The sequence below is a fragment of the Parasteatoda tepidariorum genome, chromosome 4 (genome assembly GCF_982258835.1).
Source record: "Parasteatoda tepidariorum strain Cologne lab strain chromosome 4, Ptep-v5.0, whole genome shotgun sequence".
In the NCBI taxonomy this organism is placed as follows: Eukaryota; Metazoa; Arthropoda; class Arachnida; order Araneae; family Theridiidae; genus Parasteatoda; species Parasteatoda tepidariorum.
In genome coordinates, this window is record NC_141758.1 from 69,238,541 (window position 1) to 69,258,407 (window position 19,867).

At 31.8% G+C, this 19,867-nt stretch overlaps 1 protein-coding gene across 1 annotated transcript in view; it reads left to right on the forward strand.

Moving 5' to 3' along the window:
- The window catches only part of LOC107456920 (uncharacterized), a 59,793-nt gene extending 40,600 nt beyond the window's left edge, over nt 1-19,193 (forward strand). The window contains exons 23-28 of the mRNA XM_016074899.3: nt 5,165-5,434; nt 11,601-11,864; nt 12,901-13,101; nt 14,201-14,451; nt 16,363-16,681; nt 19,025-19,193. Of these exons, the coding sequence (XP_015930385.1) occupies nt 5,165-5,434; nt 11,601-11,864; nt 12,901-13,101; nt 14,201-14,451; nt 16,363-16,681; nt 19,025-19,062 (1,343 nt within the window). The 3' untranslated portion in view covers nt 19,063-19,193. The remainder of the gene's footprint in view (nt 1-5,164; nt 5,435-11,600; nt 11,865-12,900; nt 13,102-14,200; nt 14,452-16,362; nt 16,682-19,024) is intronic.
- The last annotated feature ends 674 nt before the right edge of the window (nt 19,194-19,867 follow it).

A 19,867-nucleotide genomic window follows, 5' to 3' on the forward strand; every position in this document is an offset into this window, starting at 1 on the left:
TATACATAAGCCTCATAATTTTATGAAATTTAATTTTGTAAACAACGTTTTTTGACAACAATTTTTATCAAAAAATTTCAAGTTTCAATAACAAAAAAACAATTCTTTTTTGTCGCCATTTTTAGTGCTACGAAAATTTGTCTTTGGGATTTGCCAAAAACAAAACAAGATGCAATTTTATTTTTTCAGGAGGGAAATATTTTTCCGAAAAAACGAAAATGTACCAATTCCCACAACATAAAACTTTATCTTGGTAAACGTACGTTTTGGAAATGTTATTTCATTTGGAATCTTATTTATCAGAGTTCATATGGCGATATAATTGTTTGGAATCTATGCTAAACTCTATATCGGCTCATTTTTCACCGAAATCCGATTGACTATTTTGATTTTAAATAAAGTGTTTTATTTTATGAATTGTCGCAAAAATTTTAAGTGTAGATTGGCGGCACTTAAAAACCGCCAAATCTGTAGCGGTGGTGGCGTTAATACGTCGTAAGTACCGAATTTTTATTCCATACTTTTCTGAATCATATTATTTCAAACATTGAAATATACAAGAAGTATACATAAACACATAATGTTATACCATTTAATTTTTCAAAAGTATTTTGAGAACAATTTTTATCAAAAAATTATAAACTAAAAAACGGAAAATAAAGAATTCTTAGGATAAAAAAAACGATTTTAAGAATTATTAACATTGAAATAAAAACTTTCATATTGTTTCTTTTTTTATTATTCTTATAGTTCTTAATCAGACGTAAAAAACCATTCTGTAGAGAACCATCATCAAATGAAAAAAAAATATTTACAAGCAAATTTTTTATTGTAAAAATCATTGCACTTACCTGATTTATAATTCCCGGAGAATACCAAAATGATAAGTTCCTTGTTTGAAAACTTTATTCTCAAATAATAGATACATAGTTTATACCTTCATTACTTTTAGATAACATACTACACAGCAAAATTTTATAATTGATATGAATTTGAATATGTAGCTAAAAACAGAATAGCTGAATTCTAGTTGAACTTATTCTTACAAAATTAAAAAAAACTTTCCAAGAAAACGATTTAAATTAATTAAGAATCAGCACAAATGGCACTATTTCAAGTAACTTGGATAATTTTTTATTGTTGTTTTCCGAATTATATGGATACAGAAATATATACTATTCTATAACGAAGAAGAATATGCTATAACTATTACAATTCTGTATGTTCTGAATTCATATTTATTCACTGGAATGACGAAAGCAATGTTGACTTCACTTTAATTCGTAATGATTTGAAGACAGAAGAAATGCATTTTACCTTAATACACACATCTGTAACAGTATCCGAAATCGGAAGTCATCAGTTGCAAGTTTGTTGATAATAGAAATTAAATATTATTGAGGAATTTTTCTTCAAATGTTTGGCGTGTTCTGTTCCTGAAAGATTTACTAATATTCTGGAGATTTTTTTCAAGTTCTTCGGCCTTTTCCTTAGGGAAATTTTGCTTCTTATTTGCTGCTAAAAAATGGCGTCTGATTCAGTCAATGACTTTGATGGAACTAAATGAAAACGTGATAAATTAATGTCCGATATTTACAGGCTCCCGCTAGACGGCGTACTCGAGCGTTGCGATCGCGAATAGTATTTGAGATACACGCAGACGAGAATTTACAAAATAAAAATAACGGTTTAATTTTAAAATAAGTATTTTAACACAGCAAACGATTTTTTACTGATTTACTTCAACTTGTTTAGCGCAGAATAAATTTTAACTAGCCCTTGATTCCCACATTGGATCTGAATGAGACTGGATCATTCCATTTATTTCAAAGGTGGGGAAAGTAGAATTTACTTTCATACGTAGTATTTTCAATAATATGAATGGCAAGTATTGTTTGACTTAAAATAGGGGTGTGGTATTTTTCGTAGTATTTTTTTAAAGTGTTGTACTTATGCTTTTTTTTTAATCAATTTTTATATCTGTTACCGACAAAGTATGATATCCGGTATTATATATAATGCCTAAAACTAGCCGGCAAAGTATGAAATGATTAATATTTCACACATTGCCTAGGCATTATATATAATGTCAGATGTTATTTAGGCAGAGTATGAAATAAACGTCCTGATGAGGTTATGTGAATGATGTGCATGTTACTGTGAATGACCGAAATCGGTGGTTGTTGACATTCACATAGTCGCTTTGGTGAATGTCCAAAATATTTATTACATCCGATTTGATATTAATTTATTCGTGGATATAATTACATTTATTCGATATTTTAATACTTACTGACGATAGATTAGAAGAAACATCAGTGTAGGGTATCCCGGGCAAATGTATACCGGGCAGTGGCCCTTGACCTTAAAAAAACATCAGTGTAGAGTATACCGGGCAAATATATACCGGGCAGTGGCCCTTGACCTTAAAAAAACAGTGTAGGGTATACCGGGCAAATGTATACCGGGCAGTGGCCCTTGACCTTAAAAAAGCATCAGTGTAGTGTATACCGGGCAAATGTATACCGGGCAGGGCAATTCTATACTATGATTAATCTTTCTAGATTTTACTTAAATTTTCTTACCTCAACTTCATAAAAATACATAAAGAGATATAAAAAAATATTTCAGACACTATATGAAATTAGTTACGATTTAAAAAAATGTAATCAGAGTGTAAAAAATATTATCTTTAAAAACATCCGATTAATTTAAAACTTATTAGAAATGTAAGTTAATGTATATATAAATCCAAATTGGTAAATGGTGCCATAGTTTTCATTTTAAAAATCTGCTTGCAGAAAGAATAGGAGCTTATGTGTCTTCAAAGAAGATATTGCAATCGGATTCACTGTATAGTTCCTGCGCCGAAATGATGCGCAGTTAATTCTACTTTCCCCACCTTTGAAATAAATGGAATGGTCCAGTCTCATTCAGATCCAATGTGAGAATTAAGGGCTACTAACAGAGCATCGCGAAGTTCAGATACATCGTTGTCAAGGAGACCACGTAATCAGAGTGCGTCCACAACATGCATATGCACATTGATAGGAAACGTTAAACTGGTGCTAACGCCGTAAAGATTCATATACCGCATAAAAATAATTCGCACAAAAAAAATCGCACAAAAATAAAATCGCATGAAACCAATCGCACAAAAACAGAATCGCATAAAAAAGGACCACACAAAAACAGGTCTCACTGTATAGCTAAATGACTGTTTTCTTCATCACCGAATTTCTCATTAATCTCATTCATGACATGTATTTGCGGGCCCAATCTAATATCGCTTGTTTATAATGTAGCTTAAAACAAGGAATTCTGATCATATTAAGCCTATTGCTGTATTCCGATCAAAAAATTTAGATGGTTCCATAAAAAAAGTTTTATGATTTATGTTGGTTTCAGTGCAATTTATGGTGGTTAAGCATGGTTTGATGGTTACAATCATCCTACATTTTTACATCATGCTTTCATGGATTTTGATATGCCAACAAACTTCATTATTCCGTGATGGAAAATGCGACCTTAATACTATTGTAAACCATAGAGAAGTTTGATTGTCATGAACCATCAATCCTTGATGATCCGTGATGGTCCATGGTGGTTCTAACTATACTTTTTCATGATGGTTTAATAGGAATTCTTGTCGATTCTCAGGAGTATATCATCAAAACAATTTGATTTCTTTTCTATGTTGGACTCTCATAAGTCAGTCCGAATTCCTACTTTAGGGTGATGATGGTTCATAATCGTTCCAATGATTTCTAAGAACTAGGATAGGAATTTCTGATGGTTTAATATGAGCAAACCATCAAAACAAGCTGCTGTTATGTTGGACCAACATAAATGAGTCCGAAATTCTACATCTAGATGGTTACCGTCAAAAATATAATGGTTTATGATGGAATTATTGATGGTTAAAATCAAGATTATGTTGGGCCATCAATGGAAATATATAAAAAATTTAGACTTTAGTTCAGTTTCATGTGTTTGTCCAAGAATGCCATATTTTAAAACAATATGGTCCATTTGGTTTTTGGCATTTGTTAAATGTTTTTTTAAGGCGATTTTTTTTTTTTAATTAAAGTCGTTTTTTTCTGTTTTTCACATTGTTTTGTGATTCTTGCTACGGATTGAAACACTACGTTGCCTTGAGCAATTTAAACTAAGATTTCTAAAATTGACTTGCTTTTACATGTTGACCTCATATTAGTATGACTTTCTATTAATTATGCTTTCCTGTATTTGAACTTGAAATAGTATACCTGATGTATGGAATTTGAAGAATTGTTTGTCAGTGATAGCAGGAACTAAAGATTAGCAGATAAAGGATGTGTGCCTGTATGGGTGACGACTGAGGATAAATTTTAGAATAGTGAAGTCTGATATCTTGAAGTACCTTGTTTTTTAGTAATAAGTAGACATTCATAGATAGCTAATCTCTGTAACATAAAATGCTGTTTTTGAATCTTTTCAATCACTAAATTTTTTATTTTATTAAAATTTTAAATATTGTCGGACGTTTACTAAATGTATTTAGATAATCTAAAATTAACTTTCCTGTTTGTCTTAATCTTTTGAATTTTTAAAAAGAGTTGGAAATTTTTTTTCATATTCAAAAAATTATAAATTGATATTGTAAATTAAAGATATTTCAATGATGAATTGTTTCTTTTTGATCTAAATAACTACAATAAGTTAAATTTGAAAAATTATTATTTGGGTGTGAGCAGTGTTTAGAATATTTTACCTTTAATGCAGTAAAAGGGTGTTTCCTGCTTTATTTCATAACCATGAATTTTTGAAATGCTAAATATAATCATTTAATTTAGATCAAAATAATACAAAATAATGAAAAGAGTGAAAATGTTTACATCATGGGGATAAGCTGCAAGGCTTGAAAAGGTCACGCCTTTTTCAAAGTAAAGTTTCTGCTCTGAAACAAATCTTTGATAGTTCCAATAGCGTTGAAAGGAGTTAAATGCATAGCTTGTGTGATGTAAATTCGGAATTGCTACCAGCAATTCACCTTTTCTACTATCATTTATTCCCCCTTGTGAAAGTTTGTTTCCATCACTTCATTCTTTTTCAATATCATTTTCTTATAATTGTTTTGGTACCATAAATAGATTACTTAAAAGCTAGCTTTTGAAATTTATAGGTTTAATCGATGGGGTGAATCTGACTCAGCTGGCTAAAGAATCAGTGTACTTGGACACTGATCAAACCATAGATGGATCGTTTTATTTCTACGAAGCTGCTTCGACATCTGATGTGAAAGTGGCGGGAACAGTTAATGGATTGGATCTTGTTGCATTTGATCGCAATGTCAGCAAATTCTGGGTCGATGCTTCTCATTCATTGACAGCCATTGAAAAACACTCCAAAGATAATTGCGAAATGCTACAATACCTTCAAAAAGTTCTTTCGAGTAAGTATTTTTTAAAACCTAATTAGCAGTATCGAAAATTATTTTTCCTTCATCCTTTTCGATTTTTTTTTTTCAGATTATAAGCTAGACATCAATAATATATCAAATATTTACATAAATCATATCATTAAATTTTGTGAAAAAAAAAATTGGAATAAACTGGGGCCCACATAAATAAGACGTATGCGTGAAATGAAAAATACACAATTGATAATTTTTGACTCAATGCTAGGATTTCCGCGCAATACCATACAATTCTAATGGTTCAAATGCGCTCTTTAAGTATTAATGTTATGTAAGGAAATTGAACATATAAACATACTTCAATAGATAACTAACAGCTTCCTTGGATTCGAATTCTCAATTCTTAAACTAAGAGGGTAGGCACTAGAAAACGTAGTTCAATTAGTCAAACCAAAAAAATTTCAAAAATCTCCATTTTTACTTTTGATTAATTTTTGTTTACTTTAATATTTACTTTTGATGAAACTTTAAGTATTTTATGGAAAATATTACCCCTAAAGAAGCGAATTCCAAAGTGTTAAATATGTGGGAAGACATGACCATCTCAGGGGCCCAATTTTTGAGGGGAATAAAATTGATTTACTCAGTCTCAGTAGTTCTCTAAATTTCACACAAGGGAAAAAAATTCTTAAATGTTCTAAATACGGGCAAAAAAAAAATTTTTTTACCTCTTGTTTTTAAATTCAAGGAATTTAAATGGATGATTACATTGGATTACAAAATTTTAAGCTATCTTGGATGATCATTGCCGATTTCAATTCTGCAATAATTTCTCTCTCCAAGCTAGTTTTTTTAATGGCATTTTAATCTATTTGTCAAAATCTACTAGTTTAAAAAAGTTATATATAGCAGAGGGTAGCGTAAATGTTGCGTCTAACTTCTAGGAAAGTTAGGGCACATCATTAGGATTAAAATTTCATAGTAACCTATGCCCGTAAGTGTCTTCATGCGCCGGTAGGGGTGCTTTCCAATTACAAACTGTTTCATCACGTGTTTCTGAACTGGTCATTGCGGGGGAAGCACCCCTACCTACGTACGTCATTTCCGGTCATGGGATCCTATGCAATTTTTATCCTAATGACATACCCACAAACTCCCCTAGTAGTTTGTCACAATATTTATCCGATTTTACATAACTTTTATTAAACTTTAATATTTCCACAAAAAATAGATTAAAAAATCTATTTTTCATACTCATATTAAAAATTTTAATGAAATTTTACCGAAAATTTGCTAAACCTCGACCCATCCATATTTCAGACATAATGCAAACCTTTTTTTTTAAATTTTTTTTTAAGTGTTTGAGGTTGAAAAGTTCATTTCTTACGTGAAAGATGATATTTTTTATCTTACAAAAACCATTTATTTATATTGAAACTGCTACGCTACATTGTTATATTACCTAGTTATATTACCTAACTATTATATACGTAGTATCATAATAGCAAAAGAAATTTCGTCTGACGATAGGACTAGTTTAAGAAATAGGCTTTTTAAAAAATGAGGTTGAAATTTGAAAATTTGATTGTACACTATGTTACTCAATTCTGTATAATTTCTCAAAGTTCAGATTCACTTTGACACGATGTCTCACTCTGAGCTTTTCGATAAAATGAAGTGAAAAGAAACTTTATTTTTGTTAAATCTAAATGTAGTGTATCAGTCTTTAAAGTTGATCACTAATGGACTTTCATCATATGAATCATTTTTATTACAATCCATTTTTATTTTTAAAAAAATTTTCATGATAGAAATTTTGATATCTAAGGGAATATTTGAAGCGTAATATTTAACGTAGTCAACTAAGGCATCACTCACACAAATGGTGGAGAGCTGATGGTCTGAGTTCGATCCTGGCAGCTGAATAAACTAGGAGAAAAACACAGCGAGGTACACGTTAAATCTATAGTGGCTGAAAGTCCTCGTTGATTGTGGTGTGGAAGTTTGGAGAGAGTGTTAAGATAAATAAACAACTTCAGAGGCCAGTAAACAAAGAAGTGAGTTTAATTAATATAGAAAAGACTGAAACATACACATGACTGATACACTTAACACATATTGTTTACTAACGACGCTCAAGCAAGCGTTGCCAACTATACAATAGAAAATACGTAGTTGCCATAAAAGTAATATAAGAATAAACTAGGGAGTGTGATTATTCTCAACAGCCTCCCTTAATCACACATTAATTTACATTTATCTCTTAAATAGCACAACCTAGGTTTGGGTAAACATTTTGTAAACATATCAGCTAATTGATTTTCAGTGGGTACATAGACAAGATTCACATTATACAATTTTATGATGTCCCTAACATATTTCAATTTAATGTCTAAGTGCTTCAATCTAGCACAGTTATTTTCATTTAAATTGGCTTTAATTGCAGACTGGTTATCTTCATATACTGAAACTTTAATCTTATCAATCCCTAAAATTTCCTTCGTTATATTATAGAGTATAATTAGATCCTGAATAGCTTTTGCTAAAGCCAAAATCTCTGCCTCAGTAGAGGACAGAGCAATAGATGTTTGCTTTTTGGCAGACCAAATCACAGGACAATCATTAAAGAAAATTACATACCCGGAAATAGATTTTCTATCATGTGTATCTGCCCCCCAATCAGCATCAACATAAACATCAATAACATTATCAGTATCAGATTTACAAAATAATAATTTGAGTTCAGATGTCCCTTTCAAATACCGCAGGACTCTCTTCAGACCAGCCCAAGCACTATTGGTGGGCTGCTCTTGAATCTGGCTTAGACAGTTCACTGAGTATAAAATATCAGGGCGGGTTGTCATTGATAAGTAAAGTAAAGCACCAACAAGTTCACGATAGGGACCATGAAATTTTTCACCACTCACAAAATTTGATGAAGTTGACTTAGGCACTAGAGGTGTATCAGATGGTTTACAATCTACCATCCTGAATTTGTTTAGAATTTTCTCAACATAAGCGTTTTGGCCTAAAGAAAGTTTGTCGTGGGAATATTCTAAATTTATTCCAAGAAATTCATTTGCAATTTCAGCCTTGGACATTTCAAATTCATTTCTGAGTAGTTGAATCACAACTCTTACCTCAGAATCATCAGAACCAGCAATGAGTAAGTCATCAACATACAGTACAATAAATATTTCACTCTGTTCCAATCTTCTCACAAAAATACATGCTTCACAGTTTAGCTGTTGGAAGTTTAAGTGAATTATAAAATCAGTGAATCGCTTGAACCATTGCCTGGGTGCTTGTTTAAGTCCATAAAGACTTTTAAGAAGCTTGCACACACGACCACTTTTATCATTATAACCCATTGGTTGCTCCATGTAGATTGTCTCTTGAAGATCACCATTTAGAAATGCAGTTTTTACATCTAATGCATAGATTTCAAGATTCTTTTGAGTAATGATTGCCAGCACAAGTCTAAGTGATGATATGCTAATCACAGGAGCATAGGTCTCAAAATAATCAATGCCAGGCTTCTGTTCAAAGCCACGGGCAACCAGCCTAGCTTTGTATGCATTATTTCGCTTGATTCGCAAAACCCATTTACAGGACATAGGCTTTGCATCCTTTGGCAATTCAACTAACTTCCACACTTCATTTTTATTGAGAGACTCTAATAAATTCCTCATTCATGGCTTTCTTCCATAGGACTTGCTCTTTCGACAATGTTTCTATATCCTCAAATGATACAGAGTCAAGAGTTGTCACATTAGCTTCATACACAAAATAATCATCTAATTTTGCAGGCAATTTAACGTTTCTTTTAGGCCTATTTTTTTCATCACTTTCAGATTCCACATCACATTGATCAGGGATTATTTCTTCATTAGTAAGATTTTCATCTTCTGTAGGAAAACCATCTTCAACTGAGATACATTTCTTCTTCTCTTCATTGAAGCGTACGTTTCTAGATACCACAACATGTTTTGTGACCGGGTCCAATAAACGATAACCCATAGTGGAATATCCAATAAAAGTCATCCTTTTGGATTTGGGATCTAGCTTCTTAAGTTGTCAGGAATTTTCATGTATGCATCACAACCAAAGACTTTGATAATATTCAAATCAGGTTGCTTACCATATTTCAGCTCGAAAGGTAGATCCCCAACAGTCTGGTTTGGAAGCCGATTCTTTAGGTAGGCAGCTGTCTGTACAGCATAACCCCAATAGGATTTAGGGAGCTTTGCTTCATATATTAGAGCTCGAGCCTTCTCTAAAAGATACCTGTTTGCTCTCTCAGCAACACCGTTTAAAGGAGGTGAATATGGCGGAGCAGGATCTATCATGACGCCTCTTTTCTTGCAATAACGTGCAAGTACACCAAATACAAATTCCTTGGCATTATCACAACGGATTTTGTAGAGATTGAGATTCTGTTTTATGAACAATTTAAATACTTCAACAATATCACTTTTGTGCTTTAGGAGGTGAACTTCACAAAATCTTGAGCAATCGTCAATAATAGTAACAAAATACTTCTCGCCCTCCCTAGTGGGTGGATCAATGGGACCACAAGTATCAGTGTAAACCATTCTCATAGGCATATGCTCTCTGCTTCTAGGGCACTTGCTCACTGGAGTGTTGGAATGTTTTGCTATAACACATTCTTCACAAAAACTTGATATTGGCTCAGAAACTGGCAAACCCATTTGTCTCAAGATTTTGTTAGAGGGATGCCCCAGGCGTCTGTGCCATAACCCTGCAGTGTGGTTTGCTACATATGTTGAGGCTTTCATAGGTTCAAATTGACTAACATATTGTCCCTTCTCATTAAGTCTAGCAAATTCAAACTTTACACTATTTTTTTCAATAACTGCTACATCATTCTTGAAAATAACACTGTAGCCAGCCTCTTGAATATTTTTAACAGAAATCAATTGACCATTCAATTCAGGCACATATAATACATCTCTTAGAATTATTTTTCCACCGTGTAAAGTTCCAGGTATAGTACCAATACCTTCTACCTTTAATACTTCATTTTTAGAAGCACATGCAACAGTTCCAGAAAAAGGTTTAATTTCTTCAAACCACTCACCTTTATTACACATGTGTAGATACTCCAGAGTCCAGAATGAAATTCTCAGCAGGCTCACCAACCATGAATGTTACTGCAGCAGATTCATTGTAATCTGATTTAGGTTTAAACCTGCAATCCTTCTTGTAATGACCTGGTCGCCCACAACCATAGCAAACTAATTTTCTTTTGCAGAACCTGGCAACATGACCTTTGTTTTTGCATTTGTGACAAATAATATCACGCTTATCAGCGCTGACAGCGATGTTGTCACTTGAAGCAGAAGCACGAATATTGTCAGGAGTTTTGTCACATTTCAATTGTTCAGCATTCAAAAGTCTCTGCATAACAAAGTCCAACGTCAGGGTTTCATTTGGCTGATTTTCAATCGTTGATTTAATGACATCGTAGTCCGCAGGTAATGACATTAATAAGTAGATAACAACATCCATATCTTTAACTTCTGCACCCGATAGTCGTAATTCGTTCACGATGGCTAACAGTTCGTTAATATGTTTCTGCATACTGCAATCTCGGCGTTTCTTCAAAGTTGCAAGTTTCTTTCGAACTAGGATTTGACTAACAGCACTTATTTTCAAATATTTCTGTTTTAAACTAGTCCATATCTGACAAGCAGATGATTCGGTCGCCATGGTTGCTAATATAGTATCTATAAGGGTTAGTAGTAGAGCGTAAGCCTTTTTTGCATCTTTGATTTCAGCATCTTTCGTTACATCAGCTTCAGTTTCTAAATATTTATCAAGCTCCTTCGCTGCAAAAATCGCTTCAACACGACGCTTGAATAAAGAAAAGTTCTTACCGCTAAACGGTTCAACACAGTACTTAGTGTTATCGTCACGTACTGCCATTTCAAATTTCGTTTCCACGTGATTCAGATCAAAAATAAAATACAAGCAATATAAATGCTTGCGTAAGAATCGTAAGCTATACACAGTATTTTAAACAAAAATTTGGTCGCTTCGGAAAATGAAATTAGTTTCTCTATTTTAACAAAAGAATAAAAATTAATGTTACATTTATTGAATCTCTAATATTTTTATATATCGACTTCATAGTTTAAAGGTATACTACAACACTAAAGTCCTGTCATCTTATTTTTAGAATCTTACTACGTGTTGAATGGCTTCTTTCTTTACCAAGACTTAAAGCATCCTGCAAGTTATATTCACGTCAAATCTTCAAGTGATGTCGCTCTCGTTGCTCTAGACAGCCTAGGATCCACCGCACTTGCTGTTCCTAATGTTTGGGAACCACAATCCAGAAGTTTTGTATCAGGAGCAGCTTTCCAATCGTCCATTTCTAGAATCATTACTCTTACGGTTGGCATAACTGAGATTTCAGTACACATTGGGATATTTGAGAAAGGTTTGTTATTTAAACGTGTAATAATTTAAGAGTTTATTATTCGTTTAAGTTATGATCAATTTGTTCAAAATTGAATTCAAAATTTTGTGCTACATAACCGGCTACAATATCAGTCCAAGATCCAGTATTTAAGGGATCCCTTTAGTCAAAAAAAATTTCATTGCCTCCATTTTTACTTTTACTTGCGGAGAATTTGTCCTGAATTTTCTTACTCGGTTGAATTTTTGAAATTCACTGAAATGCTTGAAAGAGGGTTCAGTGAAATACGTCATGTTTAACTCAGTTACCAAATTTTATTTCATAAGCATTTTTTAAATCTTTTTCCAAGTTTGGTTAAAATTACAACCTGAAAATCAAAAATTGGTTGAATGTAAGTTCAAATGTGGAACACATTTAAATAAAGTGGAGCAAAAAATATTCAAATATTAACTGGTTATTGAATTAAAGTAATTTCGGCGAAGTAAACATTAAGGGCAGCTTTTATTTGCTTCAGTTGTTCAGTAGCTTTAACTTTATTTATAAGTATATGTGACTAAATTTTTAAATGCATGCGGCCTGCACCTGCAGCTGTGGATCAAAATTAGGAAATTTCGCATTTGGCCAGTGGCACCAATTGCAGCATTAAGTTATCACTTTTAAAAATATCTGGCCACATTTTCAAAAACTGAACACTTTAAACTATTCAAAAACGGTTGATACTAATAATGTAAGTCATTTTTTCTGAAGCATTTCAAGATTTATTACTAAAACGAAGGAAGATTTTAACAAGTGTATTATAAAACAATTTTCAAATTATGAAATAATTCGCAATTAATCCATATTAAAAAATAATAAAATGCATATGCAATGCAAAGTGACCATCAGTAGCGACTAACTGAAAATTCAGTCACCCTATGGTAAGTGGTGACTGCTAATTTTGCCTTATAACTGCACCCTGTTAACTAGTTTAGTAGGACCTTATAAATGAAAAGATTGAAATTGTTCAGATATTCTCAACTTAAATTGTAGCTTTAGAATATTTTGTTTTAATTTCCAGATTCAGAAGTATTAATTAACGGAAAAGTATCTGGCCTGCCTAATGGATTTAAAGAAGCATCGCTTGTTGTCAGAAAACAAAATGAAGTCATAATCGGATTCTTGTATCCATCCAAAGGAAAGTGTGAACTCTACAGATTATTTAACTTAGCCACACCAAACATTGAATTTGAAACATACGGCCCTGTTAACGTTGGAAAAGGTAATTCACAATCGTATTCACAGAATTGTCTTTCTATTTATTCGAATTGAACCTTTCGAATTGATGTCGGTAAAGGCAAAACTAATGGATCAGTGTAGTGTACAGTGCACAAAATAAAAAAAGTTAAACCTTGACCAAATTTTGACCTAATGCTATGTAATAATGAGATGTAATTTTAATGGTTTGATAGTTTCGTCAAAAATATGCTAACTGATTAGGTCAAACGATAAGTTAAGCCACGGTAAGCCAAAACTTTTGTAAAAAATTTTCCGAATGATTTGAATTAAGTCAAAAATGATATACTTAGTAGAATTAAACTGGAAGATACTCCCAATGTCTTGTAAAGAAGCAGTTTAATGCTTGAATTCCTTCATCTCACTCTCTGTGAGCTTCACTATTTTAAGAAAAAACTGCAGAAATAAAAAAAAATTTTAACCTATTCATGTTAGCCAAAAAAATTTAACATTTTTATTGAAATTGAAAGAATTTTGAATTGCGTACTTAGAATTCGAGAAAAAGTTAAATGATTATGCCTATCACAAAGTGATTTAAATGGTATACAATAGGATGCCTGTAAGCGACGTCGCGTGTGTGGAACCTGATTGGCTCCTGAATCGTCAAATGCCACGATTTACCTACGGTGACATAAATTGCAGCTATAAAATTGTAAGGTGCGTTTTTTTTTAAATATAATAAATTATAAAATCAAAAATTAAAGCAAGATATGAAAATTAATATAGTTTTGATGGTAAATTTTAAATTTTTAACCAAATTCTTTCACATTTGAAAACATAAATTAAGAGGTTGTATGTAAAAAAAATTTAATCTCAAAATTTCAATTTTTGGTCAGTTTTAAGCCAGCTGTTTAACAGATATCAGTGTTAAATTGAGACATTGCCCCTGCTATAACAAATTATAAGAACAAGAAAACAATAACTGGTGCTGCACCCATACCAGATAATCTTCATATGGGTACTTTCATATGGAACCCATACCAGACGAAAGTTAAAAATTTGCATTTCATAATACTAATGTCTTGATCCATCCCTTTCACATCAGATCATATTAATTTATTTCTGAAATATATTTTTGTTCACAGAAACAACTTCCATTGCAATATTTATTATGAGGGATAATCTATACTTGGCTGTATCCAGGCATTATGACCCACCCTACTACAGAGGTTTCTGCAAGATATTTGGACAGCAGGGGGATAGCTGGCAGCGTTTACAGAGCATTTCAGTTGCAGCCAGTACTTCTGTCAAACATTTTATGTATCATAATTACCACTATCTTGCTTTCACCAATAATGCTCCAGTTCACGAAACAAGAGAACCGAAATCAGTTCAGGTAATACATATTGACGTTGCAATACCTATTAATACATGCATTATATTATTAACTAAGCACTCTAAAGCAAGTAAGACGTCAAATTTTGGAACTTGTTTAAAGTAAAACTTTTGTACCAAGAAAGAAATAACTAGTTCTCCTACCTCGACTTAATAAATAAGACATACTATCGAACCAAAGAACTACTCTTACCACAGTCTGGAGCCTTCTGCTGCTATAGAAATAAACTAATTTCAAAGATTTTGATATTTGTCTCACCAAGTCTAATCGAAATCTCTTAGAGGTTTATCCCACAACCGACTTAGAGAAGTTTAAACTTAGAAAACAGCCACAGACAGTGCTCCAGACAAGTGGAGTCTATTTTTTTAGTTAGACATTACTTAATCTGTTTCTTTGGTTTATTGTCCTTATTATTCAAATGAATATGTGAATAAAGAACAATATTTAATAGCTTCTTCCCGGAATTTATCATTTATAAATTCAAATTGATTAATCCAGAGAATTTCACTACACAGTGATGAGAAGGTATAGCAGAGAATTTCACTTGACAGTGAATAAATTCTGCTTTTAAAAAAGAGTAGAACTTCGCAGGAATAGGTTTAAACAAGCAAATAATTTGGCTGTATCTTTTTGTTGGATCCTGATTTAAGCTTTTAAATACAAAAATCTATCTATAGCATCAGTCTCGTTAAATATGTTAATTTTGTGAAAAGATTGTTATCTTTGATATTTAATAAATTTTCTAGATTTCCTACATGAATATTTAGTTACATTTTTACTTGAGTAAAAACTCTTCAGATTGCAATAGGTAGCAAAACACTTAGTTTTTTTCGACCTTGTATTTGATTGTAAGCTGTTATCAGTTCGATATGAAAATATTCAATTTCAATTAAGTATAATAATAAAAATGAGCATGTCACCCTCGGCCTCCATTGCCCTTAATATCCTACCATAATGGTTCACAAATTATGCGTCGTAGCTAAGTGACGACACAAAAATTGAGAAACATAAAATATTAAAAAAATTGGAAATTCATTTGGCTATTTCCTGAATTGTTATAAGAACCCAAACTATCAATATTTTCAATAATAAAACTATGCCGCTAATTTTGACAAAAAAAAATTTCAGTACTTACTGCGGCTAGTAGCAAAACTGCATTGTCCCAGAAATCAACATAATTTATTTAAGAAAAATTATTTAGTATAAGAATTAATTCAATAAACATGGGGAAAAACAAGATTCGATACAAAAACAGAAGCGACCGAAGTAAGAGGTGGAGATTTTTAAAAAAAGGTAAAACTAGAAAATAATAAGGTAGCAGGAGAAATAAAGTAACTTTATATTTTAGAGAAGTCATTTTTATAAACAAGGACAATATTTTAAACTAAAAAATATTCTCAATTTTATCTATTGCTCGGAGTATTAGAGTAAGTGATTTTATTTCGAACTTAATCTCCCCAGTAATTTATCCCCCCCCCCCTCTTTTTTTTTGTCCTTACAGTTTTAGATTAGCTTCTCTTCCTTTCTTCTAAGTTGGAATTCTTTATTATACATTCCACTAAAGTGATAATTTCAACTTTTCTAGTAGTATTCTGTCTCACCTTAATAAGCGTATAAAAACTTCAAAATTTCGAGAATTTAGTTCAAGTAAACCATGAAGTTTCAAATACTGAAGAATATTTTCAAAATATCAAAGAAAGCACTTACTCTAGGTTTACCTAAATTAATTTTTTCTACACTTATGTAGATGAAAAAGAATTTGCCGTGAACCATGGTATAACATACTCTTACGAAGTCTTGATATGGTTAACACTAAAAAGACGTTTTAGTTTGTATTTTTGCCTTCTAAGAGTTGTGTGCATTCTACTGCATCTATAGTGTTAGACTTACGCTTAAATGTTTTTGTTCCAGATTTACAGAAATTCAGGACCTGATGAATTATTTTTCACCTTGTTTCAAAAAGTACCGTTCGAAGATGCTAAAGGTTTGGATCTGTTTGAATTTGGAGATCTGCCTGAACTTTACATGGTTACGTGGAACGAAACAGTCATCCAGATCTTCAGGTTAGAAGGAGAATCTGGATTGAAAGAAGCCTTCACTTTACATGGAAAATGTATAAAGAATGTCAAAGCATTCGTATTAGAGAATGATATTTATTTAGCAGTTGGACAGCAAGACCTCGAAACAGATGGAACAGTTACATCAGTTCTCTACAAAGGTTTAATAAAAGGTAAAAATGAATTATGGATATTTGAGTCTATTTAAAGAACTTGGGAATATTTTATGTTAGATTTTTCGTAATTTAATTGAGTATTAAAGTTAACCGCTAATAAATTTTTAATGTACTGAGTGTAAAATAAAACAAATAGAACTAACTTTTAATCTAATGATCAGATTTTCACGAACTAAGAAGCATTCGTAATGATTCAAAGGACTATCCTTAAAGTGATGCCATAGTATTCATTACATATTTTCTTGCTTTTAAGTTTCCTTTATTTCATAAATTTAAATTTTTTTCTTCCTAATCCTTTAAATAATCAGTTAATATTAATTAAATTTTATAAAGAGTGAACGCAAATATTTCTGTTCTTAATAAATGTAACTGCTAACTTTTTATTTCAATGCAAGTGTATAACTATTATTATTCATTGTCACTTCTACCAAGTAACAAAATCTAATTTTAACCTTTCTTCAACCATATTAAACATTGACATATACGCTATTAGATAAACTTTGATTTCCAATGAACTTTTTGACTCAAAATCTACATCCAAATTATTTAAATGTTAATGAGATCGTGGGATTTACTGAATCTGCTTAATTTTTGGCTGTGTCCTTTATCAATACCACTCGTATAATCTCTGCTGTACTCCGAAATTGATCGAATACTTACTTTTTGAATTAGCTTATGATCAGACAGGTCGGGGGAGATTGTCTGCTTTGGCCTGTCTCTGTGTCGAAATATTCAATATGTTTTTATTTTGCTTAAAAATTACTTGAATAAGACTTTATTTCGCAGCTTCAGCTCATTTCTTACGAAGTAATAAGCTTTATTCTGAGTAACATCCTTTTTTCATCGCCTGAAGCTTATTTTGTTTTCACAATTTAATCAGAATTTTTTAATCCAATTTTTCAGAAGCATTTGACTCTAAAAGTTTCCGCACGAAGACACGAAATTTTGTTGTTCAATCGATATCCGAAGTGTAGGGAAACGATTTGATAATTTGTCTGCGATTGTTACATGAAGCATTATATTCCTTGTAATCTGATTCTTGCCCTCAATAGAAATCTATTTCAATCTACACAGATTGCCCCATATTTTCCACAGCACTTAATATACTAAATTGTGCAGACAATACTTATAATTTCAAAATCAGACAAGAAAACGTACTTTTTCTGAATAAACTTACTTTTTTATGAATCTATCTGTAGCTATCAAAATATTAAGTAGCCGTAATCTGGATAAAGAAACCCAAGGATTTAGTCAAGAAATCGGCAGAAAATTGTTTTCTGAATGCTAATATCACTTTGCATACTCTCCCATATATTAAACTAAGCAAATCTAACAAACGTGATACCAAATTAAAAATCTAAATTATCCAAAGATCAATGTAAAAATAATTCTAATAATTTAGTTTAATTTTCGGGAAAAAGAGTTACAATGAATTTTACATTTTAAATTACGTATTTTTCAAAGACAAAATGAGAAGTTAGAACAAAATCAGTCGAATAACTTAAGTAATAGAATTTTAAAAAATAGAACCAAGATTCCTTTCCCTTTTTCGGGATCTGCCAATTTTGCCTATCGCACCTCTCTAGTGGTCACCTGAAATGTCTGAAATTCTCTGGTGGAGTGAAAACCTTTCCCAATTGTCCTAAATGACAAATTTATCAGGCCACTGCCAGACATATCTTGAACTCAGTTATAGTCTTCTCTGTTTGCCATAGACGTGCTTAAACTCAACGGTGCATTAGACTCTGTCTGTGTCACATCAGGTTGGAGATAAAATTTCAAAAGTATCCTATTTTTAAGTTATTTCTAAAGACCACCACGCTAGTGTGATAGGTTTCGTCGGAGTTCACCACGGGTTTGGGCTAAGGTTGGGATTACCATGGTGTTGATTCTTCGTGCTAAAGCTTAACCTACAGAAGTTGAGATTACAGCCAAAGGTTGGGTGTCTGATTTTGCTACACTTTCTCCTGTCTTGTTTTAATGGCTCGGAATCCATTCTAATATTCCCAGTGTTTTCAAAGCCGAAAAAGTGTAAGCATGGTTGTGCGGTTGGGAAACGTAGTACGGAGACAGGGTAATTATTATCATTTGTTTTTTCCATCTAAACTGTTGTGTGTGAAGTATACACCTGCTGGCTATGTGCGTGCGATCGGACGCAGTGAGAAAGACTCTTAATCACAATCTTTTAACAGGTAGAATTGTAATCATTAAATTTACTCGTTTAACACTACAGTGTATATGCATCATTATATTTTATCAAATTTTATAATCTTTTTTCTAAAAAAATCTGAAGTAAAATCTTATGTGACTTTTGTTGAAATCTGAATTTTGTTTTTACAGGTTCAAAATTCATACCACATAACTTCATTTATTGTTAATATGGCTGGACCATGTTTTTAAAACTGAACTTTTTTTTGCACCGGACTGAAGCCTTCCAAACTGCATTGTTATTGTTTGCAGCTCGTTTATTAAACATTTGTTACATTTTAATAAATATTGTTGAATTTTATCTCTTGCTCTATTTCTTTCAATTTAAAAAAGACTACTGATAAAATTTTATTTCAGGGAAACAGAACATAGTTTTACCTTATTTCCACATAACATTTTTCCATTGTTACTTTTGATTTGATAATTTAGTGAATATTTCGCGAACAGTATCGAAAATGTATTTCTGAGTGCGATATAACATATAAAATCTGAACATGATGCAACATAAACTGAAAGTACATATGAAATTGCATACAAAACATATGCTGAAAATACATATTTTAAAAAAAATAAGTTTTATAAAAAAAAATCGCTTCATAAAAATCTTTTAAATTATCCCCTCGGAAGCTTTTGTGATGTAGAATTTGTGGATCAATTTGATTGGATCTTTATTTTTACATTCGATTTAGTGCAGATTTAGTTTCCTTGGGCTTTTAATTATGCGGTAGCTTTAGTTTCAAACTCTTGTACAAGTTTACCCTACTTTAATTTTAATCCTGTCATGAATTATTCCAAATGCAGAGATTCGCAAATTTTTGGCACAATTTCAATAAATGTAGATAACTGTGATTAAAAAAAAATTAGTGCCAAGTTTTTCCTTTTTTAATATCTTTGCTGAAATTAGGACAATGGTATATGTGAGCTAGTAATATTAAAAAAAAAAGTTCTACAACTTTAGACCTACTACAGAGCAGG